Below are 26176 nucleotides of genomic sequence, written 5' to 3' on the forward strand. Positions count from 1 at the left end.
TAAGAGTCTTGGCAAAGAATTGTAACACAGGCAATTCTGGCTTCCTGTATGCCATTCAACCTGCTGTCCATTCTGCAAGCCATCTTTCTTAATTATAAATCCGACTATAAATAATGCCCCTGTTTAATAATATTCTAAAATAATTTACACTGTCCCCAGGACAAATAATTACTCCTATATATTTCTTCAGTACATCTAATCTTTTCAAACCATACTTCAACTTTTACATTGCAACCATACAATTTTTTTAATTCCCAAATGTGTCTTATCGTTTTGCACTCTCAATTTTGGTACGTGATTTTTCCTCCCCCTTCTAAAATTCTCTTTTTGATATAACAAATTTATCATAATGAAAGCATGCACACTTACATGCAAACATAAGTCTGTGTTCTGTTTTCCTGTCAATTTTTAACACCGTTAATAATTCAAATTAAACTCCTATTTTTCATTGTACCACCACTAGTCTCTAAATTGCTGGGAGTTCTCACTCCACTGATGCCTGCACAACCCTGGAAGTATAAATTTGGAAGGTGAGGGGAAAGAGGCTGACTTAAGGCTGCCAGTGATACTCCCTTCACTGTTTCGAAAAGTCACATAAGTGATCGCTTTTCTTCTGTCTCCAGTTCTGTTCATGTGTCAATTGGGGTATTGTTTATCTATCACACTCACTTGGGTTTTTTTGTTTGTTAAATGTACAAAAGACTGATACTTAAATCACTTTTGAATAATAAATATAGGTTTGCCACTAAAATTAAACAATAGAAAAGTTTGTAAAGTGGAAAGGGATTATCCACACTCTTTAATTTGACACAAGGTAACCCCAATTATATGTTTAGCTTGCATCTTTCTGAATTTTTTCTATGCTTTTGTAAAACACTTAATACATTACCGATTTTATTGATTTCCTTAATCTTTGGCTTCCTAGTATCCTTGACCTTTGCTTCAACCCTGAACCAGTCTTATGACTTGGTTTTGGCCAACATAATGCAGTAGAAGGACCTCGTGCAGTTCCCAGCTCAGGCTTTACAAAGCCTGGTGCTCTTCTTCCTTGTGGACACCTGAACCTAAATGAGGACGAGCCTGAGCCACATTGCTGGCTAATAAGACACATCATGTGGAAAAGAGCCCAACTGCCCCAGCCAAGGTCATTCTAGACCAGCCACGTGCTTTCCAAACATATGAGAGATCCCAGCCTTTCAGTAAAGATGCCTACCCCATGCACAGGTGATCTCAGACACATGGATAATCTCAGCAGAGTCAAGACCTACCTAGCTAACTGGTAACCTTGTGAACAATAGCAAATGCTTATTGTGTCAAACTACTGAGGTTTTGGGTGTTTTGATACCCAGAAATAAATAACTGGCAGACACATATTTACCTATACCTTTTTTCCTTATAGCACCAGTATCATATAATTATATTATCAACAATTTGCTCCATTTGTTTAATTTTTGCTTCACAACATAGGACAAACCCTTTAAAAATTCAGCACATTAAAATTCAATACTATCTGATTTTTAGAAATCTATAAATTATTAAAAGCGTCAATTCAATATAATTTTAAATGTTTTGTCAAAGTAATACATTCATGAGACAGTCCATAGTACAGAAAAGAATACAATAAAAATCATATTTCCCAGTACAACTCTCCCCACCTTTAGTCCCACATACTAGATGTAATTTCCTTCAATTATTTTTGTTTTGTTTTGTTTGGCAGTAACATTTGGAATTCTCAATGACTATTATAGCTCTGTGTTTCCTGAAATATGGAACATAAACAATGCCATTGACTACCTCATATGAAAAATGAGATGCAGCTCACTTACATAGCCACATATCTGGTCTATTCTACTTAATATTTGATGATGTCATGATGTTCAAACTTTTTATTGATTAATTGTGAAACCATAAATAATATATTTAACCCTAATTTCTTCTTTCATCAATGTTGCTCAGTAGCTAAAATTTTCTCTATGTAAGTTGATTAATGTTGCCCTCATACCTTCTCACTTTCAATTATATCATTATATTTTTGCAATTTTTATCGTAGTAAAATGCCATAACAAAATTACAAGCTTAACAATTTTAAGTGTACAGCCAAATAGTATTAAATACATTCATAATTTTGCACAAAAATCACCCATCTACCTCCAGAATTCTTTCTATCTTGTAAATCTGAAACTTTATAACCATTAAATGACTCTTCATTTTCTCCTGCCCTAGCACCTGGCAATCACCATTCTACTTTCTGTCTCTGTGAATCTGATAATCTAGGTACCTCATATAAGTGTGATCATATTGTATTTTTGTGTGTGTGAATGGCTTATTTTACCTGGCATAATGTCCTCAAAGTTCCTCTATATTTTAGCATATGTCAGAACTTCCCTCCTTTCTATGCTAAATTGTATTTTATTATATCTATATACGATATTTAACTTATCCATTTTTCAGTCCATGGATACTTTTGTTGCTTCCACATTTTAGATATCATGAACAACGTTGCCATGAACATGGGTGTATAAATGTATCTTTGAGACCCTGCTTTCAATTATTTTAGGGATGTACCCAAAGGTGGAGTTTCTGGATCCTATGATAATTCTAGCTTTAATTTTGTGAGGAACTTCCATACTGTTTTCCACAGTGGTGCCATTTGACATTCTCACCAACAGAGCACAGGGTTCCGATTATTCCACATCCCTGCAAACACCTGTTATTTTCCGTTTGTTTGTATATTTTGATGGGAGTCATTCTAATGGGTATGAGGTGGTATCTTATACTTTTAAACACTATCTTCTTTCATTCTATTGCTGGCGGTAAGTCACAGCCAGTCGTCTTCATCAGCCAGGTACAGATGTTACATGAGCCATAAAACTCGAAAATCCAGTTAGTTTCTTCCACTTCATTTTCACTCGTCCACCATTTTCATTGAAATTATATTGTCTATTAGAGAATCTAAAAAGATACAGTTCATACAATCTAAAAAGATATAGTCTTTACTTTTATCGAAATACCAAATGTTGACTATGCAAGCTATACTGGTAAATGTGCTCTTTGTTGTTGACAGAGGAGGACTGGGCTGCCTGTGGTTTCCTGCAGAAGAGAGAAAGGACAGAAGGTCAAGATGGTTACCCCTCACTGCCTTCATCCCATCCTTCATTATGATTCTTCTTCCATCTTCTGCCATATGCTTTTGCCATTTCCCTCGACTTCCATCTGTGACCTCTGTGTCTATTTAGCAAAAAGTACTCAGGAATATCTTTGTAAAACCTAAGTTAAATTATGTCACTTCTCTTTTCCAAAGAACTGGAAGGGTTTCCTATCTACTCAGATAATTTTTTTTTAAAGATTTACCATGTGATGTTCAAGCACATTGTGATGAGGCTCCTCACTGTTTCTCCTAATTTGTCTCTGTCATTTCCCTCACTTGCATTCTCTTTTGGTCACACTATCTCATTGTAGTTCTTTTTAAACATGTTCAGCATATTTCTGCCCCAGGGCATTTGCACTTGTATTCTGTGCTGGAACACCTCTCCTGCATAAGAACCACATGATTCACTCTCCAACTCTGTCCATTCTTTATTCCAATTTCATTATTTCAAGGAAGGTTTTCCTGAATAAAGTACCTATAGTTGAGCATGTATTTTCTACAGTCCAATAACTGTGGCTGAATGTCAGTAATGAGACAGCCAAGTAAAAAGGGCTCCCTGGCAGAACCTCCCACCAGCCTGTGCACTGGGAAAAATGCTCACTGGGGTGGAGCCTTGGGAAGTTCATGCCATTTGCAGCAGGGAGAAGCCTGGCCTCTCCTCTTCCTGGGTGGTACCTGGTATTCAATCTGCGAGGCAGGAAGGGCATTAGCAGAGCTCTGGCTCTGAGAATGGTCTGTTTCCCATTTTTTTCCTTTTCACACAATAAACCCTGCCCTCCTCACCTTTCAGATTGTCTGTGAGCCTAATTTCTCATGGTCGTGTGACAAGGACCCCATCTTTAGCTGAACTAAGGAGAAAGTCAACAACAGTAATGTGATATGTGCACTCAGGACCAAAGCCCTGCTTTCCCCATAGATAGCTCCTGTGTTTACTCTGTTTTGTTCAAGGTCTGATGCAATGTTTGGTAACCAAGTGTGGCAGGTGGGAGAGAAACAGAGAGAGAGACAAAGAGAGGGAGTGTATGAGAGATAAATGAATATAATTAATAATGGTAATATTTGTACATTATTATTTTAATAATTACTAACCTAGGACTTTCATTATGTATTACATTTTGCTGCAATTTTCCTTACTCCTTGATTGATTGTATAGTTGGGGGAAACTAAATGCATATAAGTAGAATAAAAAAGAGCAAATAAATACTCACCAGACTACATCAATAAAGAACACTAACTTGACCATACAAGCAGTCAGCTGTCATTGGTCATTGAACTTCATCACCAATATAGCTCTTTAATTTATTTCGCCCTCCAACAACTCTCAACACTTACATTTTCAATTGCCAGGAAAGAGGTAGAAATCTCTTGTCAAGGTTGCTCGTTCTATGGTGGGCATCTGGGCTTTAGCCTGTGGAACTTCAAATGATTTCTGTACCTAAAAGAAAAAACAGTAAATGAGATATGAGGGATTTTGGATCCTCAGAAAGCATCTTACACCATGAACCAGGAAATGCCTGAATGAAGAGAGCTTCCAGGGTTGATAGGACCAAGCCCATGGATATTCCAACTCCTTAAAACTGCTACTCTACCTCTTAGAATTGACACCCCATGTCATACTGTACACTTTACATCAAAATAAACACTGCATGCCTAGTCAAGGCTTTTCAACCTCCATTTTCTCTATTTTCCATTTTTGACCTACAGATGTGGAAATCAATTAAATATCCTTTGGGATATGCTCATGAGAACCAGATATGGAAGACTTAGTACTTTCAACCCCCACCAATGCTGATTCTTCAATTTAAGGAGAATTAAATCCCAGAATCTTGCTTTAAGGCCTGAACATTGAACAACTTTCATGCCCACACCACCACGCTGACCTCTGAAATCTTATGCATGGACTGATCAATGAGATCCTGCTTACCGTAAATCCAATATTTCTAGTTCTTTTTCCAGGAATACCCTCAAAAGTCCAATGTATAATTCCTAATCATCCAAAAGGATTTACCTTCCCAGTTCTCTATTCACAGAAACCCCATCTCAATTTGTGGTACAATCTTCTTTAAACACCAGTGGTATATCTTCCTTTTCCCACAAGAGTTTTGCTGTTCTCTATAATTTTTAATTTAGAAACAACCACACTTTCCTGTGTTAATACCAATCCTTTTTCCCTCAAAAAGAGAAGGAACATTTATCTATTCATTTATGCATCTATTTATTCAATATATATTAATTGAATGTCTGCTATATGTCAGGCATATTGAGGTGCTGAGCAAATCCCCGCCATCCTGAAGTCTGCATATTAGTGAGTACATACAGGTAAAAAACAGACACTAAATAAACTATTAATATATGCTTAATGGGAGGAGGTAAGAACTGTGGAGAAAATAAAGTAGGAAGGATGGGGAATAAGGAATGTCCCAAGTTGGGCAAGGAGTAGCAAACCTTCCCTTCTGCCCTTTCCCGTGGAAAGAGTGATTTTTTTTATTCCCTCTTACGTGCCTTTATGAATTCTACCACAATCTGTAATTGCACAGTTTTTTGTTAACCCATATTTCCAGTATCCATATCTCTCACAAAAGTGTGAGTCCTAGGTAGTCTTAAGCCATGCAAGCCTCATTTACCCTTTTGTCATCAGGATGAAGCCCCTCACCTCCATCCAGTTTTTATTCATTTAGTAAATTAATCAAAATTATTTTAAAATATTTTCTATTCTCTGAATTTTAATAACTTATAACCCAAAACAGGAAGCTTATAGCTGATATTATTTTGTTTTACTTTGCTCTTCTTCTGGGATATATTGACATTTTCTTTCTCTAAACCAGATTTTAAACACCTGAATGACAGAAATCAGGTGCCATACTACTTTTGCTTGCCTGAAGAAGTGTGTCATTTTTATTCAATTAGTGAATAATGATAAATTCTTTCTGAGCAAATAAATAAATGACTAGAAAAGGAAATGGAAGCTTACCTTCCGAAATATTTCCATTAGGTGGCAGCAGCAAGAATATTTCTGGAAGCATGTGATGAGTTCCATGATGAAGATGGAGCCCCTTGTGCGGTCTCTCCAGGACACGTTATCTATGATGATACAGCCTGGTATGCCTTGGGCTACGACTTTCACTGTGTTTTTGTTTATACTTTTGTTTTTCCATAGCTTGGGAATTTACTTGATAGATTTATGAAAATCCCTTATAACCTAACATTTACTTAGGTTTCACACAGAGGAAACAGAAAAGCTGGCAAAGGTTGAACAAAAAACACAGTTTGTAAGCATTGTAAGAGATTGCATAGTGATTGTATTTTGATTCTTGGAACTGACTTCTTATTATAGGCCTCATGTTCATTCACTTTGCTTAGAAAAGGGGATTTGAGAAATAACTGGAATTGTTCCACTTTACAAAGGAAAGAATAGAAGCTCAGAAGGATGAATAAACTTTTAGGTTCAGTGAGGAAGCAACAAAAAACTGCCGTCGGGCTCCAAGATTGTTTACAGATTGCACCATGATGTCTTCACCATATAATAAACAAAATAGATGAACACATCCAAAGTTTCAGTTATAGAAGATTAAAATATCATAGAAAAATACTGTATAATATGGTGCCAATAGTAAATAATACTGTCTTATATACTTAAAAATTTGCAAAGAGAGTAGATCTTATGTAAATTATCCTTATCACACCCCTGCAGAATGATGATAATAATAAATAGAGAGCTGGAGGAATCTTTTGGAGGAGAGATGTTTACAGCGTACATTTGGGTGATGATTTTAGGGATGTGTACTAATCTCCAAAATTTTTGACTTGCATACATTAAATATGTACAGTTTTCATATGTCAGCTATGCTTCCATAAAGTGGTTTAAAAATAAGACTTGAAAATTTACAACTTGGAAAGAGTAAAATATAAAGCCCTTTAGGATGATTACCTAGAGGTGAAATACAAACGACTGTTTCCTGTAATTAGACCTAATTAGCCCTACCCTAACATTTCTTACTTTTTTTAAAGTGCATTCACATTTTTATCTGGACAGTTAATAACATTGCTTTTTGTAGGATCAAGTGGGATATATGTAGAAGAGGGCTTGAAGTTGATCATTTGGAAAGACAGCCAGTACTGGGATCCATAAAACTTCTATTCAAAATGTTAAATGGATTTATTAAAAAAACAGCATCCATCATTTATGTTTACATGGTGTGTGGAGAATGGGATTCCTTGTATTGTATTGCTTTAATATTTGGTGTGCCTTAGACTGTAAAGTGTAACACTTGTAATAAAAGTACAATTTTTTAAAATGTGTGCGTGGGAGGGGGAAGGAATCTGTTCTCACAGCACACATAAGATCATGCAAAATATATAGAGAGCACACACCATTCTCTCAGCTCATTGTTGCATAGGGCCTATCTTGATTTCATAGAATCATTCAAAGGTGGCCTCAGCACCCCCAAATTTTTGACTTTTACTAAAAGACACATACGTGGTGTTGAAGAACAGAAAGCAATGAAGTCCTTCTCCTTGTGGATCTTGCGAACAGAATCTGCCTCCAGGTTCTCAGATGACTGTGAAGAGATGACTGCCAAGGATGCTGGAGAGTCTCTGACCCAGAGTTCCCCATGTTTTTCTGTAGAGACATCAACTTTCTTTTTTTTTTTTTATGTTACTTTAAGTTCCAGAATAGAAATGCGGAACGTGTAGGTTTGTTACATAGTTATGCGTGTACCATTGTGGTTTGCTGCACCTATCAACCTATCATATAGGTTTTAAGCCCACATGCATTAAGTATTTGTCTTAAGGCTCTCCTTCCCCTTGTCCCCCACCCCCCGACTGGCCCCAGTGTGTGATATTCCCCTCCCTGTGTCCATGTATTCTCATTGTTCAACCCTCACTTACAAGTGAGAACATGTGGTGTTTGGTTTTCTGTTCCTGTGTTAATTTGCTGAGGATGATAGCTTACAGCTTCATTCATGTCCCTGCAAAGGACATGGTCTCATTCCTTTTTAGGGCTACACAGTATTCCATGAGATATATGTACCACATTTTCTTTGTCCAGTCTATCATTGATGGGCATTTGGGTTGGATCAAGAGACATCAACTTTTTATACACTGATGTGTCTCACTTAGCATGGCTACCACAATTGCCCACCTTGTTATTTTTCAGTGTTCTTTCTAACTAATTTCATACATACATACAGAGCCACACACATGCAAACACACACACACATTTTGCTTTGTCTCTAGTGTCATTCAACAATGTGTAAATTAATAGTGAATTTATCATGTCGTTACCAGTTTTCAGTTAAATTATTGCTGCTTTCTTAAAAATACAAAACAAAACATACATCCCAATAGTCATGAGGTAATTGGAAGTCAGGAATAAAAAGAGGGAGAGAGAAGATTGACTTAAATCCCCTCAAGTTTCCTTAACTCCCAACTCATTTTCTCTTCAATAATTATGAATAAATAGGGTGCTTGTATCACATAATAACTTCAGTTTCAAGTGCAAATTCTTCAGAAACCACATCATGTCAACATGTCTGTAAATCATTTACAAATCAAGCTATCATGTACATGATTCCATTTCAAAGTTTGAATATTTCTGTTTAACTTTGATTTAGGGATTCTGATGATCTCCTTCACCACTTACTGCGGATAAAATTGTACAGAAATTTCTCCACTGATGAGACAATTTCTTATTATATCAGCCCCTTAGGTAGAGTTTCTTCATAATTCAATGTACTTTATTTGCACTGGATGAGGTCTAACATTGTTTCCCCTAAATATAAACCAAACATCACAATCCTCTGCATACACCTTCAAAACTGTTAGATGTTCAGCCTCAGCACTCACCACCTCTGCAGGCCTGGACAATGATGACCTTGGGTTTGTCCTTTAGACTGACGCAGTTGTGGCTGTTGAATATTTGGAAGATGGTGTCATAAAGCAGCACATCTGGTTTTTTCTCATCATGCACAGTTCCGCAGATTCCCTCCAGGATGCCATGAGACATGAGTACCAAGAACGTGCTGTCGGAGGACTTGTGCTCTGGTCGGGCAGCAAATGCCCTCAGCGCTGACTCCATATCCTGGAAAAGAGCAATGTCTAACTTCAGTCGGAGAAGCATCACAATTAATGGGACCTCCTAGATTTACCATGAGCGAAACAAGAAACATATGTAACATCCGGGTCGTGGTGCTTCACATAGCACTTACTCAGTCATGACAGCTGTTTTATGTTTTTTTGTTTTGTTTTGTTTTTTCCTTTGTAATGGGGCTGTGGGTTCCTACTTTTTCTCCCTGCTGACACACCATACACTGACTTCTTAATATATTGTATATTTTTATATGTTACTTATATTACTTTTTTTATCTCAATCTTTTCTCTCCTTTCCTAAGAAGAGTCATGTGTTATAAACGCATCACACCACTGTCCTTGTAAAACCCAACGTACGTTGCTTAGAATAAAATCAATCTTCTGGCCTGACCATACTCATCCTTACACTATGTCTATTCTGCTTCAATCTCTAGTCACACTGATCTTCTCTTGTGCCTCACATGTGCCAGTTTCATTTTCAGCTCAGCTCTTTCACAGGTAGCTGCCCCTACTGGGAAGGCGCTGCATTCGCATCTTCCCAGAGCCATCCCATTCCTTCCCGTAGTGCCGTCCAACTCCTGTGTTCTCTCCCCACAGAGGCTTTTCTGGACCAACCCAAAAACATCGCACCACATCCAACATTGTCTCTCATGTTTCCTTTTTGCTTACTTTGGATTCTCTTGTTATTCTTATACAGACACATACACACACTCATTATCTGAAATTGTCCGGTTTTGATTATATTGTGAGATTTTATCTCCACTCTAACCTAGATCCTTGTAAATTTGAAGCTTCTTGTATCATTTACAGATTTATTCACAGTATCAGGAAAAGCTCTTGGCCTCAAAGTTTGGATTTAATATTTGTTTTAAGAGTGCACTCCTGGGCCGGGTGCGGTGGCTCATGCCTCTAATTCCAGCACTTTGGGAGGCCAAGGCAGGCAGATCATGAGGTCAGGAGATCGAGACCATCCTGGCTAACAAAGGTGAAACCCCATCTCTGTTAAAAAGAGAGAAAATTAGCCGGGCGTGGTGGCACGCTCCTGTAGCCCCAGCTACTCGATAGGGCAGGAGAATCGCTTATGGAAGGTGAATGTTGCAGGGAGCCGAGATCACGCCACTGCACTCCAGCCTGGGCAACAGAGTGAGACTTGGTCTCAAAAAAAAATAAAAATAAAAATAGAGTGCCTCCTGCCTAAAACACATTACTCTGTGATTTTATGTGGAATCTTGGGGCTACATCCCAATCACCTGATCTTATTGGAACTCAATAACAATTGTGAAAATACATGCCAATCATATTTTGTCTAGTTTTGTGGAGTTGAGGGTATTTGAGGCTCAAAAGAGACACTGATTTATGTGTTCAATAATTTCATTTGCTAGTGCATGTGCGCATGTACACACACACACACACACGCACACGAACCCAGAGGTTGTTAAACCTTGTTGAACTTCTGTAAAGCTAACTAATTATTAGAAGAATATGTGTTGCCTATGGATGAGTGTGAGATGGCTTAGGGGTTCTTACGCTGGCTGTGAGATTCTTTTCTTCAACCACGGTGTAGTCCAGGCCCTGAAGCAGCCCTTTCATCCCCAGGATGTCAAACTGAGCCCCATCCCTTGCAGGCAGATGATCAAACTCTGTATTGCATATGATGAGAGCCAGGCGTGTGCGGTCCTCTCTCTTTTTTATTGGATAGATCTGCAGGAGATGGAGATGAAGCAATTTTGATTACCCGAGTCTCTTTTCTACCTGCATATGCCTCACAATTTTGCTTTTTTAAGACCTCATGCAGCTGCCCCCTTCCCTATCCTCTATCAGAAGACACTGCCTTCCTTTCTCTCAAGAGCCCAGAGCAAGAACCAGGACATATCTGGAATGATTATTCAACCTTCTTGTCTCTCTAGAGCCCAGAGCAAGAACCGGGACATATCTGGAATGATCACTCAAGAATCTTGAGGAAACTAGAATAATTCCTACCCCTTTCCTTCTCCTTTTTCTTCTCCACCTACACAAACATTTCTTATATTCAGGTTCAAATCAAATTTCATATAAACCAAGAGGTGTTGTCATCGGCTCCAGTAAAAATAAATATAGCAAATTTTCTTTGCCCTCCATATTATGATTATTTTGGTACTATTTTAAAAACATAAACTTACAATGATTTTCAAGATTTAATTATACTTTTCAAATATATTTTATGTCTAGGCTTTTCAACTGAGTACAAACAATTACTACTCAGCCATGTTATAAACATTTTATTTTGTGGCTATATCTGAAATTGTAATAAATCCCAAATAGATACAAAAATCAATAAATGATAAAAAAGAGGAAGCTACATTTTATCATGGATTGAATGAGCATTGGTATCTGTTTGAAGCCATATAAACCCTTGCCTGCTGAAAGCATCTATCATAAAGGTTACCACTGTCACCACCCCCTCATCATTTAGTGCTTTAAGTATTTGTGCATTTATGGCTGGCACTGTGGTTCCCGCCTGTAATCCCAGTGCTTTGGGAGGCCAAGGCTGTGGATCTCATGAAGATAGGATTTGGAGAACAGACTGGGCAACATAGGGAGACTATATCTCTACAAAAATTTAAAAAAAAAAATCAGCCTGGCAAGGTAGTGTGCATCTGTAGTCCTAACTACTTGGGAGGCTGAGGCTGAGGCTGGAGAATCTCTGAGCCCATGTGTTCACGATAGCAGTCAGCTATGATCACACCATGGCACTCCAGGCTGGGCAACAGAGCAAGACCCCATTTTTAAAAATGTGCATTGCATTTAATGAAAGCAGTTGTTTCTCTCTTTTTCCCCATTTCATACAAAGAGCACAGCACCTCATCATGATTTTTTTTACACAGTCTCAGGAATTCTTCACGAGGACAAAGTTTGAGTGTATTTGTAGATTCTGCTGACTCAGGTGGTCCAGCCTCGATTTGCAGAAGAGCTGTGGGATATCACAAAATATAAATTACGGTTTCTGCCTCTGTGACCCAATTTATTACCTAAGAACCTTGAGAGTGAGAGAGAGAGAAATCCTAGGAAAAAGACTCTTTGTATGTAGGGGTTATAGCTGTACCTAATTTCCGACTTAAGGAGATGTGTTGTGAGAATTCCCTGATAGAGAAAGCAGACTCCCACAACCCCACCAAGAAGAAAATGATTCCGATTATTCTGGAGAAAAAATCTTGATGATTTAAAGTTAAATTTGGCTTTTCTATATTCAGAAAAACAGTTTGATTTTTCCAGTGGTTTTACACTAGGGTACTCATTCATTTATTTGGACTTTCTGCTGTGTCTGGGCAAGAGTGTGCTAAATAAATACTTGTCAGAGTGCTATTTGAAATACAATGTGAGTTCCATGTGCAATGTTAAATTTTCTAATATCACATTTACAAAAGGTAAAAATAATTGTAATAATATATTTATTTAACGTAATATATTCAAAATATTATTATTTCAACATGTGTCACTAGCCACAAGTTATGTCTGGTGGCTACAAAAGTGGATGGGACAACATCCCATTTTGGATTGATAGTCCCCTCCTAGTTCACACCACATACAGATACATGTATACAACAAACGCTTAATAGAATATTGAATTCTGTACCATCCTGGTATTTTTTAAGCAACTTTTATGTGAATTAGTAATTATTCTAGAAGAAATAGGCTTCAGTTATCTTTCAACAAATTGTGAAATCACCTATATATGAAGAAAGGTTGTCTAGTGACAACACAGTACACAATAGTACTGTGTCCAAAGTCAAAGGGACAAATATTTGTATGAGATTCTGACATAACTCTGGACATCTTGTCTCTAAACTGCTGGACAGCCAACACTGTCCAACTCATGTTTTATAATGTGAGGAAATAATACATCTCTTTTGGATAAGTTTGCTTCTGAGTAATTCTGATCTATCCCCTTGTGAAATGTAATATTGATCTCTTTTGACCGATATTGTGCAAAAAACTGGGAGATTATTGAGCCCTCCTTCTGGAAAAGAAAAAGGAATTTACGTATACAAATTCGAAGAAGAATTTAGTAAGATCTAATAACAAGATTTCTTTTCATGAAAGAAATGAACAAGCAAACTTTTATGTTTGGTTACGTGACCCAACCCAGACATAGGAATCATGAGTAAAGTAATATTGTTCTGTATAAAATTTATATTGTTTTTAAATATTTCATGTATTTTTTATGTTTCAATCAATTGTTTCTGTTCATTTTTAATAATATTTTAAAGTAAATGTCTTACTAAAGTGTATGATAAAAGCATGAGTTCTGGGAATGCAATAAGTTCTAAGTGTGTAAGGAAACCATACCTTCTAAGCATCTCTTTTTTCATAGATTAAACAGTGACAGATGCTTTTTCTTCTCATTTCAGAAAAGTCTGCCAATGTGAAGACATCCAGGGTCCTGGGATATTCCTGGTCTGAGGGTATGTTTTCCTGTTTAAAGGTCTGGAGAACTTCCAACTTAACAGTCATCTCTTAATGATTTTTATGTGTCTGTGTGTAGAACAGGTGTTTTCCAGTAAAATTAGAAATTAGACAGAAATTCTATCTTATATTCAGTGGTTGAATTAGTACAAAAATATTATTTTATTACAAAATAATAAATATTATAGTGCAGTCTGCTTCCAAAGAGAGTTTCTATTAGCCTGGCAGTGCAACAAGAAGTAATGTGGAAATCAGCAGTTTAGATAAAAATTTCAATTTGAGACTTATCTGTTGTCTAATGAAACAGGAGTCTCTCAGGAATCTGCTCAGGAATCTCTTTACATTGACACAACAAGAAAGAGAGTAGTGGAGTGGTACAGGATCAGTAAAGCAATTTCCTACAGCACGTAGGGACTTACGTGGTTATCTCCTGACTAAATCAGATCATTGGTATACAGTGTGTATATATATATGTGTGTGTGTGTGTGTGTATATATATATGTAAACAGTTTGTTAAATAACAAACGAATAGCTAGGATTCTTCTTATCCTGCACTCCAGAATCCAATGCTCTGCTGGAAACCCTCAGAATTATAACCATATCCAAAGGCCTAGCCAAGGCCTGTACCTCTTCTCATAGCCCAGCCCACCCAGCTTCCTGGTCTGCTGGGCCAGTGTACTCAAAGTATTCTGGGATCGATCATTCTAGAGAAACCAAATGCAGATAGAGTGCAGAGAGCCACTGGACCCCTCCTGCAGGGATCTGCAGCTGCCTCCTTCTTGCCACAGCCTCTGCTGATCAGATAGGCTAATTCAGTTTAGAGTTTAGTGCTCATCATATATGATATCTGGGATTGCTAAAATCATTTTGAAGCCCTTATTGCTACAAATATGATTCCTATTTGTTGCATTATCTCTGATTTTTAAAAACCGATATTTTTTCCTCATGCCATTCCAGGTTTGAGGAAAAGGAAAATACTTGCAAAAGACCAGTTTAAATACTAATAAGAATGCATCCTTGCCTAAAATCTTGGACAACTATACTAGCATGTGGTTGCTGTTGAGGGGAAACTTTCCCCGTAGAGAAGGGGAGTTTATTTTGTGTAGTGAGGTTTGAACAATTTATGTTGCTTTATGTTCATGATTGTATATGATTATTGGTAAGCTGTAGTAGTTCAGGGCTGAAGATTTCAGTTTAAAGTCTATGGCAAAATGAGTCCTTCCCTGAAAAACATGAATCTGAGAACATTTAGGCTCTAATAATACTGATAATTCAATCTATGTCAAAAGTTTTGAAATGTTATAAAATTTAAACATTTTATAGTAGTTCCCTGATCATAATTTTGTAACTCACAGAAATGAGTCAGCATTGGAAAATTCTAATTTGTAGCACCCAAATAATAATTAAGAAAGCACTCTTTATTGCATGCATATACTTCATTTGTTTATTCATCACACATTAATTAGGTATCTGCTATGTGCCAGGATCTCCATTAATTACTCTTATTAATTGGTGAAGAAACCAGTTACATTCTGGTAGCAGAAACTTGGTGCATGTTACTTCTTTTTACTGAAGCGGAAAAGGGTTAAAAGTGGAGCACGTTTATTCTGGAAAATAAAGTGTTTAATTTTAGCTGTATTCATTTTGTGATGCCAGTGAAACACTGGAGCAGAATTGTTTTATATGCCGCTAGAGCTAAATGAGTCTGGAGCTCAGATGAGAGAGTTCTGAATGAGAGCTGGTATCTTGGAAGTTGTTGGCATGTGGTGCCTGGCATTACAATGTTTCTAGCTGTAGACAGTCTTGTGAGAAAGTGCTGGAATTGCCCACATTTCACAGGTGGTAAGACTGATGACTAGGGAGAATGGAAGGTCAAGAAACTTGCATGAAGCTGCATAGTTCACATGTGACAGAATCTAAGTTTAGGTTTAGGTATCTCCTACTAAAAAAATCTCCCTTGTTAACTATTTCTGTGCACTGTCTAAACACAAGGACACAGTTTTTTGGCTAATTGGAAATTTTATCCCATCCCATAAAAGACAAGGTGGTCTCTAACAGGACAATGACATGTTTACTGAAAATGAGAGTTTAGAAATGAAAGTGTAGGTGGATCACAGATAACACTGCATGGGCCTTGGAGTTGAATATATTCTGGAAAATTTAACATATTTATTGTGTTAGATGCAGCCTTACGTTTTACACTGGTGATCTTTTGGTCCATATCGAGAAGTGTTTGGATAAAGATTTGATGAGCCTCGCGATTCTTTCGCACAGAGTCTACCAAGATCAGGGCCTTGTCTTCAATTTTGGCATTATAATATTTTTTCTTTTCCTCTTCCTTCAATGTCACAACATCGTGTTTTGCCAAATGATTAAAAACACCATGAAGAACATCTTTGCCCAGGTATTCCAACATCTTAATTGTTTTTTTTTTGTGGTTGTCTTCTGTCAGAAATAGAAAGACTCCTTTAACTATGGGCACAGCTTAAAGAGTTCTGCCTTCACCTAAGACGTAACTCTGTAATATGAAACTCCTCTAAAAATACATTCTATTTTACCATGTCTCCAGCGAATAACACACATCTTTTTTTGCAACTGCAGAATTCTCTCACCTATGAAATTCATACCAGACTGTGCTTAGCAATTCATTTCCTCTTAAATTTGTTTTTATAGCTTTTCTTCTTCCTTCTGTGGCATTGGGAATAATGCTAACTTCCTGGTCACCTGCTGTTTTCATATTTCTCTTTCTCTTGCTCACAGCTCATGATGATGATAATTTACCTGAAATGGACACTCCCAGGACAGTCCATGCTCTTGTCTAGACTGTAAATACTACTAGACTATACAATCTTGCCTCTTTGCTGTATTTAGTTTCCTTGGGGAAAGCACTATATCTTTGAATTTGCATTTTTAGCACACATCCTATACCCACATCTTTGTGCTCATTAACATCTTTGTGCTCAAACTTAAAAGTACTTAGCATGCTTGCTAAATACATGACTTAATGAACAAATGGATGACTGCATCCAGAGTCCTAATTTTTTCGCATCTTTTCCTCAATCAAAATTTGAAATTGAAAATAATATGATAACTAATCTAGCATGGTGAATTTATGTGACATCAGGTTAATCACTACACCTTAGCATAATTTGAATTTTTATTGGAAAATATAGATATCAAAGTGATAAGTTTTTGTGCCTGGCCCTCTTCTAATTACTGCCAGTCATTGGTAAAGCAACCAGTTGCATTCTGGTGGGAGAAATTTGATATATATTAGTTTCTTTTACTAAAATGGAAAGGGGTTAAAGTTGGAACAAATTTGTTTAGAAGAAAAAGTGTTTAATTTTTAGGTAATCATTAGTTTAACGAAGCCAATGAAACACTGGAGCAGAATTGTTAAAAATGCGTCTAAGAGCTAAATGAGTCTGGAGCTCAGAGGAGAGAGTTCTGGATGACAGTTAATATCTTGGGAGTTATTGGCATGTTGATGCCAGCCAACACAATGTTTCTAACCTTCCACAGTCTTGTGAGAAGGTACTGAAATTGTCCCCATTTCATAGATGGTAAGACTGATGATTAGGGAGCAAGAGAGGTTAAGACACATGCAGGAAGCCACACAGATTATTAATAACAGAATCTAGGTTTAGGTTTGAATATGTCTTACTACAAGCCTCTACTATTAATTATAGTGCACAATCTGAACCCAAGAACTCAGCCTTTTAGCTGATTGGAAACTGGATCCCACCCCACAAAAGACAAGGTAGTCCCTGAAAGAAAAATTATAGGTTTGGTGAAAATGATAATTTCATAAAGGAAGGAGGATAGGGGGATCACAGAAGTCACTGTGTGGGTCTTAGAATTGAACAGATTCTAAAAAATTGGAAATATCCATTGTAAAATATCCAGTCTTACTTTTTACACTGGTCGACTTTTGATCCGTATTAGGTAGGGTCTGGATAGATGTTTGTCCAGCCACGTTGTTCTTTAGCATGTGGTTTATCACCAAGTTATCCAATCCACTCTGAAGGATACATTTGAACACAGCTTCAAAATTCTTACGCCTTTTTTTTTTGCAGCTGTCTTCTATCAGAAATATAAAGACTCCTTCAACTATGGGCACAGCTTAAAGAGTTTTGCCCTTGCTTTAGACAAAGCTCTGTAATGTAAAACACCCTTGAAAATACATTCTGCCTTACCATGTCTTCAACAAATACGCATTATTTCTTTGTACCTGTAGCATTCTCTCACCCATCAAATTCCTACCAGGCTGTGTTAAACAATTCATTGCCACTTAAGTTTGTTTTTTATAGCTTGTCTTTTTCTTTTCTGCGGCATTGGGCCTAATGCTAAATTCCTGGTCATCCATTGTATTCAGATTTCTCTCTCTTGCTCAAACTCATGATGATCTACCTGAAATGTGTGCACCCAGGACAGTGCATTCTCTTGTCTAGACTGTAAATTATTCCTACTAGACTGCAGGATCTTTCTTTTTCTCTGTATTTAGCTTCGTTGGTGAATTAACTGTATCTTTGAATTTGCATTTTTTAACACACAAGCTATACCCAATTGTGCTAATTAGCAATTTTCTGCTCAAAATGCTTAAAAGTGCTTAATCTGCTTGCTGAATACATAAGTAAACATCCAACTTAATCATTAAGTGGATAAATGCATCTAGATACCTAATTCTTTAGCGCCTTTTCTCAAACCAAAATTTAGAATTGAAAATATTGAACAAATATTATGGTAGATTAATATGACACTGAGTTAATGTATTACTCGTTGGTATAATTCAGATTTTTACCAGGAGATATATATATATCCTGGTAAAGCAATATATATATATACACACACACACATATATATATATCAAAGTAATAAAAAATCATTTATTTCAATAAAAGAGATATGATTTAAGCAGGTTGTATGTGGAAAAGCCAGATATGTCCTCTCTTCTCAGTTAACTCTATAAAGATCATTATCTAGTTCATCTAAATATAAGGATAGCTTTCACACAAAATACAGTTTATAAAGAAAACATGTCAGGACATTGAACAAAATTTTGGCCCAGAAGCACCAGACTCATTTTCCAGGTTATCTTGAGTTCATATGCCAATAATGAACCAACCATTATGAGAAAGACACATGGAAGTTACAAAACAGGAGAAAAAGTTACATTTAATAAACGTAACATCTCCTATGTATTTTTTGTGATTAAAAAATGAATTCGTATAAAGCAATGACAATCATCATTATATCATATGAGTAATTATCATGATTATTATTAATAATATCAGTAATCATTATTATTATGATTTAATAAATCAGTAACTATCATTATTATTATACTCATATAATAAATCAGTAATTATCATTATTATACTGATATAATAAATCAGTAATTATCATTATTATATCATATCAGTAATTATCATTATTATTTACAAGTCTCTCTTCTAAGTACTTTACAAATAGTAGTATACTGGACCCTCACAATAAACCAGTAGAATATTTATTATTTTATCAATTTTATAAGTCATTTAAATAATAGGTTGCCCTAAATCACATGAATTAGGGTTCAAATCCTATTTTTACACCACATTCCATAGAGTTAACCATGACAGGCTTTCAGTAATAATAGTTAATATATGTTGAACCCCCATGAGGTCAAGTGCTTTACTGAAATTTCACAAAAACTCCATGCAAAATGTATATTAAGCTCTTTTATATGGAAAAGGAAACATATACAGATAAGTTACTTAAGAAATTGAGTGTAATCCTGTGAAAAGAAAACGAAGTATATAGTAACTCTGGAGCAGGAATAGAAGTACAAGTGTTCAGAATCCAGAGCCCCAAGTCTTAAGTTATGAAATTACATTACATGATCGTTGATGAAGAGCTTCTTAAGAGAACACAGATAAGATGCTTAAGGAACTCAGAAAATATGAAAAAATTCCAGGAGGAGAGTTTACAGAGGCTTCTTAGAAGACAAGACAAAAACGTTGGTTTTAAATGCAATGTAGATGTTGGAACAGAGAATGTGAAGATTTGCGAAGAGTACACAGATTAGTTTATGGAATGTCTACTCTGCCTGAGTTCTGAAGTTCTATTTAAATTATTTGCATGCCTAGTAAATGAATATAGTATTGACTGAATGAATATGTGGAGACATATGAAAAGCAATTAACCTAAAGAGGTTTACAACACAATAAATGCCACTTATGACAAACACACAGTTAACCTCATAGAAAGAGGACAAACACACCCACTTTCACTGCTTCTATTCTAGAAATCCTAACCAGAGGAATTAGACAACAGAAAGAATTTAAAGGCATCAAAATAGGAGAGGAAGAAGTTAATGTGTCCTGTTTATGAATGACATGATCTTACATATATTAAGAAAACCCTAAATGCTCCATGAAAAATCTGTTGGAACTAATACACAAATGCAGTAAAGTTGAAGGATACAAAAACAACATGCAAAAATTAGTATCATTTTTATAATAACAACAAACTAAAAAATTGGATGATAAAAATCTCATTTATAATGGCTATAAAAAAATTTCATGAAATAATAAGGAATAAATGTAACCAAAAAGTTAAAGACGTATATACTCATAACTATAAAACATTGACAGAAGAAACTGCGTGAGATTCACAAAAATCGAAAGATATCCCATGTTCATGAATTGGAAAATATTACATTATTATGTCTATACTACCCAAGAAATCTATGAATTCAATACAATTCCTATTAAGCCTCCAATGGCATTTTTTACAGAAATATGAAAATCAACCTTAAAATTCATATGGAGTTATGAAAAAATTCAAATAGCCAAAGCATTCTTGAGTAAAGAACAAAACTGGAGGCAGCACACAACCTGACTTTAAAACATACTGCAAAGTTATAATAATCAAACATAGTACTGGCATAAAAACAAACACAGAGAACAATGGAATAAAACAAAAAGGCCAGAAATAAACCCAGTTATTTACAGTAAATTTATTTTTGACAAAGTTTCAAGAACACATAATAGGCTAAGGACACTTTCTTCAATAAATGATGTTGGGAAAATTAAATATCCAAGAGCAGAAAATTAAATATCCAAGAATGAAAACGGGCCCTTATCTGTCACCATATACAAAAATCAACTCAAAATGGATTAAGAACATAAGCCTAATAACTGAAACTATGAAACTACTACACAAAAACGTGGGAAAGCTTAATGACGTTGGTATAGACGATGATTTTTGGATATAACACTAAAAACATGGGAAAAGAAAGCAAAATTAAGATATGAGATTACATCGAACTAAAAAGCTTTTGCAAAGCCAAGGAAACAACAACCAACAGAATAGGAGTAAATATTTGAATCCATATATCTGATAAGATATTAATATTCAAAATATATAAGAAACACAATTCAATAGGAAGAAAACAAATATTACAAAATGAGCCAAGGACCAAAATAGACATTTTTCAAAGGAGGATGCATAAATGGACAGCAGGTATATACAAAATGCTCAACATCTCTGATCACCAGGGAGATTAAAACCACAATGAGATAATGCCTCACACCTGTTAGAATGATTAGAATGGGTATTATTAAAAAAAAAGATAACAAGTGTTGGAAAGGATGTAGAGAAAAAGGAACTCTAGTATACTGTTGGTGAAAATATAAATTAGTACAGTCATAATGAAAAACAATAGGAAACTCCTCAAAAAGTTAAAAATTAAAATGAATTAAAAATGTTAAAAATGATGTAGCAACCCAAATATTTAGTATATGTTTTAAACGTTAAGTCAGTGTGTTGAAAAGACATATACACTTCCATTGTGATTGCAGCATTATTCACAATAGGCAAGATATAAAATCAACCTAAGTATCTGTAGATGGATGAATGGATGGAGAAAGTATCATAATGCAACAGTATTCAGCTTTAGAAAAAAGAAAGAAATCCTGTCATTTGTGACAACATTGATGAACATGGATAACATTATACTAAATAAAATAAGCCAAGCTGGGCACCAAAAAACAAATACTATATGATCTCACTGATGTGTAGACTCAAAAAAGTTAAACTCATAAAAGCAGAGAGTAGAATGGTGGTGATTAGGAGGAGGCAGGAAGTTTGGGGAGATGTTGATCAAAGGAAACAACATTTCAATTAGATAGGAGAAGTAAGTTTAAGAAATCTATTGCATCACATAGTGACTATAGTCAATGATGAATTCTTGAAAATTGTTTGACAGTGTAAATTTTAAGTGCTGTAATCACAAAAAAGATAAGCATATGAGGTAATGCATATGTTATTTAGCTCTTTAGGCATTCTACAATATATATTTCAGACATCATTTTGTACATAAGTATATAAAATATTTATTTGTCAATTAAATAAATAAAACAATATTTATAAAAAACAATTCAAGACATTTGGCTTGAGAGCCTCTTTTCATAATCTATAAATTCTCATAGCATCAATTATAAGTTTAAAATAATAAATAAATGACTCAAATTTATGGATCAGCCCAGATGTGGATCCCATATGGAAACCCATACATCCAACAATGAGACGTCACTTAAAATAATCCCACAACCTCATTCAATTGAACTTTTAAAATTGAACTGCTAATTTTCTTCTATTTCCATCCTTCATTTCCTCCTCCATATAGTAAAAAATAATACCTAACTTCCAAGTGCGGGAAGGCAGCAAAACCTGGTGATATTAAACTTCTCTGCCTTCTGTATGTCTTCTTCCCCAACTCAATTCACACTGCATTGATTTTATTTACTAAACATTTTCAGAATCTGACCACTACTCTTAATTCTAATTGTTCATTACTTCTATTCAGGCCAACACCCTTTCTTTCTGAATTACACCAAGAACCTTATAAACCTTCATTTTGTCCCTTCTATTCTATTCTTCACAATGAAGAGTGTTCCGATATCTAGATTTGACCATGAAACCTCTCAGCTCATTCTAACTTAGGCCTTCTCATTCAGCCTCATCTTCTGATACTGTCCGCACCTTGCTCATTACAATGAAAATATCCTGCTCTTCATTTAATGTCTAGTCCAGTCTCCCACCTTCTCCTTGCTTCCTATTCTCCTATACTTTCTATTTATTCTCCAAGTCTAAGACCAGAAGGCATTTTTTTTTCAGGCAATCCTCTGATTCTCTGAGGGGAGACAATGTCAGAGGTACATGTCCCTAGGGCACCTTGTTTCTCTTTAGGGTTGCATAGTTTTTTACCTTTAATTGTGATTTCCAGCCTAATTCTCAGCATCCACCATTAGATTTTATGCTCTGTGAGGACAGGTGGCCATAAACTAGGCCTGCACTACTTCTGGCATTCAAGGGAAGTCTAATAATTATCTACTGAATCACTAGTTGAGTGAATGTAGAAACAAATGAATAAATTTTAGGTAAGACCCAACTCTTGAAGAATATTTAATAAAAGGTAAGTAAGTTTGATTTTATTTAATAGACAATAAGCACACACTGGAAGTTTTAAGCAGAAGGAAGGCATATTCATTCTGGAAAATTTGGTGAGCAAAAGTTTGTGAAAAATACTCTGCTAGTAGTTAGGGTACCATTTTGAGGAAATATTCTTACACATTCAAGCTTACAGTCAAGTGGAAAGATAGATATGCAAATAAGTCAAATAAAAAACATTATAAGAATTTAAATAATGAGCAGATGCTCAAAAAAAAGCATGAGCACACTGTGTTTCAGGTAGAAGATAGCTGTCCAGAGAAGGGAGGGCTTGACACTGAGACCTGAAAGACTAGGGGGAATTTGCCCCTTGGACAAGTGAGGGCTGGTCCCCTAACAGACAGCAGTGTGGGAAGAAACACAAAGATTTTAGGGTGTCTAAAGTAATCAGGAAGCTGGGTGAGCTGGGCTTTAGAAAGTATTGAAGTGTGCAGCCAAGACTGAAGTGGGCGTGATGAGATAGGGCCACCATTTGAAGATATTTGTTTGCGGAAAATTGACAGAACATTAGTGTGTCGAGTTTAAGAGTCAGGCCAACCTAGATTCACTCTTCTCAACAGACATTAGACCAAAAGAAAATTTCATAGTCCTTTTCTAGACACCTTCCTCAACTATAAAATGGCAATAATAGCACAAACTTAACTGACTGGTTTTAAATATTCAGTCAGAGAGAGTGCAGGAGATACCAATCACACAGTACTGTTTTTAAAACACAGTTTTTATTGATTATTTTTTGTTATTTTAGTAATCAATGAATTGAAGATGCAGTGATAATAAAAACGAATGGAATAATTTAGAGGCCAAATTCATCACGAGCAGTTTCAGTCCTAGGCAAAGTGATGTGATGTTCTTACACATTTTATATAGGATACTGTTTTTCACTAGTTTTATTTAACGAAGACCAACTACACATGGTTGTTTATAATTATTGACCCACTTAACTTGTTTTTGATTAGTGCCCTTCCATTTCTCCTATCTATTATCTAATGATTCTCCTTACTCCAGTCTACGACCGGTAAAGTCAGCCTGCCCGGCCAAAGAGGCAGCCATGGCTATGAATCTGACTTACTCCTCCCTGGCCAAATGCTTTTTAGTATCATAAAATAGACAAAAAAAAATTTTTAAAGCAAGCAATTCCTGCATTTTAGGAGTGTCAGTTAAATCTTGTGAGGTGAGATGTAAACCTTGGAGATAATTAAGCTACTGAGGGATGTAAACCTGGAGATAATTAAGCTACTGAGAGAATCAAAGGAATAAAGAAACTTAACAGCAAGGAAGTATAAGTGAAGTAAAATACAGTAAATATTTGCTTTTTTTTCTTATGAACATGAAAATCGTGGCTTAGAGTGATTAATGGAAAAATGAATAAGTATATTTTGAAAGACAGAAACACCATCTGAAACATTATCTGAAAGTTTAGGTATTTTTTAAAAGGCAATAGGGAGCCAATGTATGTTGCTGAGCAAGAAAATTACATTAATAGATCCCTAGCATGTGAGAGGTGAGAGTTAACTAACTGACCACCTTTGCTAATAATGCTAACCTGCAGAAGAATCTGTGCCAGGCTAGCTTCATAAGAATTGTCTGCAGATCTTTAAAGGTTAATAAATGTCTACAGGCTGTTAAAGATTGAGCAATTCAGGGTTGGGAAGGCAGTGGTAATCTGATTTTTAAATATGACTGCAGATTATTCATATATGTTATAAGGTTTAGAAAGCACTGACCTATTCCAGTTTCTTCCTTTTTCCAATGAGGAGAATGAAGCCAAAGACGCAATATGACCTGCTGGAATATGAGCTGCTTAAGTAGCCCAGGACTCCAACTCATAAGCTTTTTTAGCTTCTGTGTGTAAGACAGGTGGCTTGAAAGTAGTGTGCAGTATGGACTGAAGGGTTAAGTTTTTGGGAGTGGGAAAACAGTTAAAAGTCTATGATAGCAACCTAAGATATATTACATTATAATAGTTAGTACCAGGACTACATAGAAAGGTGGAAAAATGCAATCACTTTAAACAGACCAATAAGATAATTCAAGATAAGGGATGACAACACGTTGAGAACACAGAGGCTCTCAGATCTGATTGTGGGGAGAAGGTTCATAGTCTGGAGGATTAATTTGGATCAAGAGGAAGCAGAGAAGATTTCAGAGTGCATTTAGAAATTTCTGGAGTTTTCTCACACAAATAACTTACTCTGTCTTTCCTTACGCTCTCTTTGATTACCAGAAGCTGAAAGAAAGGAATTAACCATTTTCTGGCTTGAAAACATCTAGAGAACATACTCTCCTTCAGTGTCTCTACACAGAGTCTCATGATTCAAACTACATACCACCAATAAGAGAAAGATTCAGCATGCACGCTATTGGTTGATTTCCCTTTTGGTATTTCTGCCTGTCACATAGCAATAAATCAAGATTTTTCTAAGACCTGAGTCCCCAGCTGCTAGTCAGAAAAGGGCCCAGACTCACCAGCCATAGCTAACAGCCTCTGTCTCTTCTTACAGCACTGGAAAGTGCCTCAGACTCAGAAATAAAAGACACCAGGTATTTCCTTATTGCAGGGAGTGGGGACAAGTGATTACAGATTATGAAGTTGCTTCTGGGAACCTCTAGTTTCATCATTGGGAAGTGCCCTGTAGTCAGCAAATTGGCTTTCTAGTCTTGAACTCTAGATTCTTCCCTGGGGAAAAAAAATGCAAATGACAAAACATTGTTTTGTGGGTTGAAACCTCAGCCTGGTTTTCTTTTTCCTTTTCTCTCTCCATAGCCCCACATCTTCTTCTATTCATCCCTCTCTTCTGATCTGTCAGTTTTTCTACCTCCGCTCACCTAAAAACACATGTCCTGAATGAGTAAAATCTAACTAGTTTCCTTTCACCTTCCCATAAGAATTAATCAAATATTTTGTATATCTTAGGTTTCTTTATTTTTCATTTCAATTTTTATTTGGGTTTCAGGGGTAGATATGCAGGTTTGTTACAAGAGTATATTAGATGATGCAGA

At 36.0% G+C, this 26176-nt stretch overlaps 1 protein-coding gene and 1 long non-coding RNA gene across 6 annotated transcripts in view; one reads left to right on the forward strand and one right to left on the reverse strand.

Moving 5' to 3' along the window:
* LOC103891898 (uncharacterized) overlaps positions 1–26176 on the forward strand; it is a 67767-nt gene that overhangs the window by 28486 nt on the left and 13105 nt on the right. For 3 of the 4 annotated variants that reach the window (XR_010135544.1, XR_010135542.1, XR_010135543.1), the window contains exon 2: positions 13627–13680. This is a non-coding gene — a long non-coding RNA (uncharacterized LOC103891898). Of the gene's footprint in view, positions 1–3064; positions 3116–6140; positions 6248–13626; positions 13681–26176 lie in introns of all 4 variants that reach the window. The other variant, XR_010135541.1, reaches the window with a different exon arrangement.
* LOC100437308 (caspase-5) lies at positions 1431–25749 on the reverse strand. Of its 2 annotated transcripts, XM_003777877.4 has the most exons (10): positions 25643–25749; positions 17594–17764; positions 15875–16126; positions 12079–12188; positions 10766–10939; positions 8996–9230; positions 7626–7769; positions 6120–6229; positions 4481–4583; positions 1431–3090 (listed from the first exon to the last, which is right to left on the reverse strand). In XM_003777877.4, exons 1-9 carry the CDS (start codon positions 25647–25649, stop codon positions 4485–4487), a joined length of 1302 nt encoding a protein of 433 aa, XP_003777925.3. In that variant the 5' UTR covers positions 25650–25749; the 3' UTR covers positions 1431–3090; positions 4481–4484. The 2 variants fall into 2 exon arrangements, with proteins under 2 accessions (XP_003777925.3, XP_063567421.1); XM_063711351.1 differs by lacking the exon at positions 17594–17764 and having other exon boundaries at positions 25643–25682.

Source organism: Pongo abelii, chromosome 9 (assembly GCF_028885655.2).
Source record: "Pongo abelii isolate AG06213 chromosome 9, NHGRI_mPonAbe1-v2.0_pri, whole genome shotgun sequence".
In the NCBI taxonomy this organism is placed as follows: domain Eukaryota; kingdom Metazoa; phylum Chordata; class Mammalia; order Primates; family Hominidae; genus Pongo; species Pongo abelii.

Bases quoted from the DNA above. Each gene is read 5' to 3' on its own strand.
- LOC100437308 (XM_003777877.4), bottom strand. The intron at 16,127-17,593 runs GTAAGACTGGAT...TATTTCTGACAG, and splicing joins AAAGTCGACCAGTGTAAAAA to AAGACAACCACAAAAAAAAA. The intron at 7,770-8,995 runs GTGAGTGCTGAG...ATGTCTCTACAG, and splicing joins TGTCCAGGCCTGCAGAGGTG to AAAAACATGGGGAACTCTGG.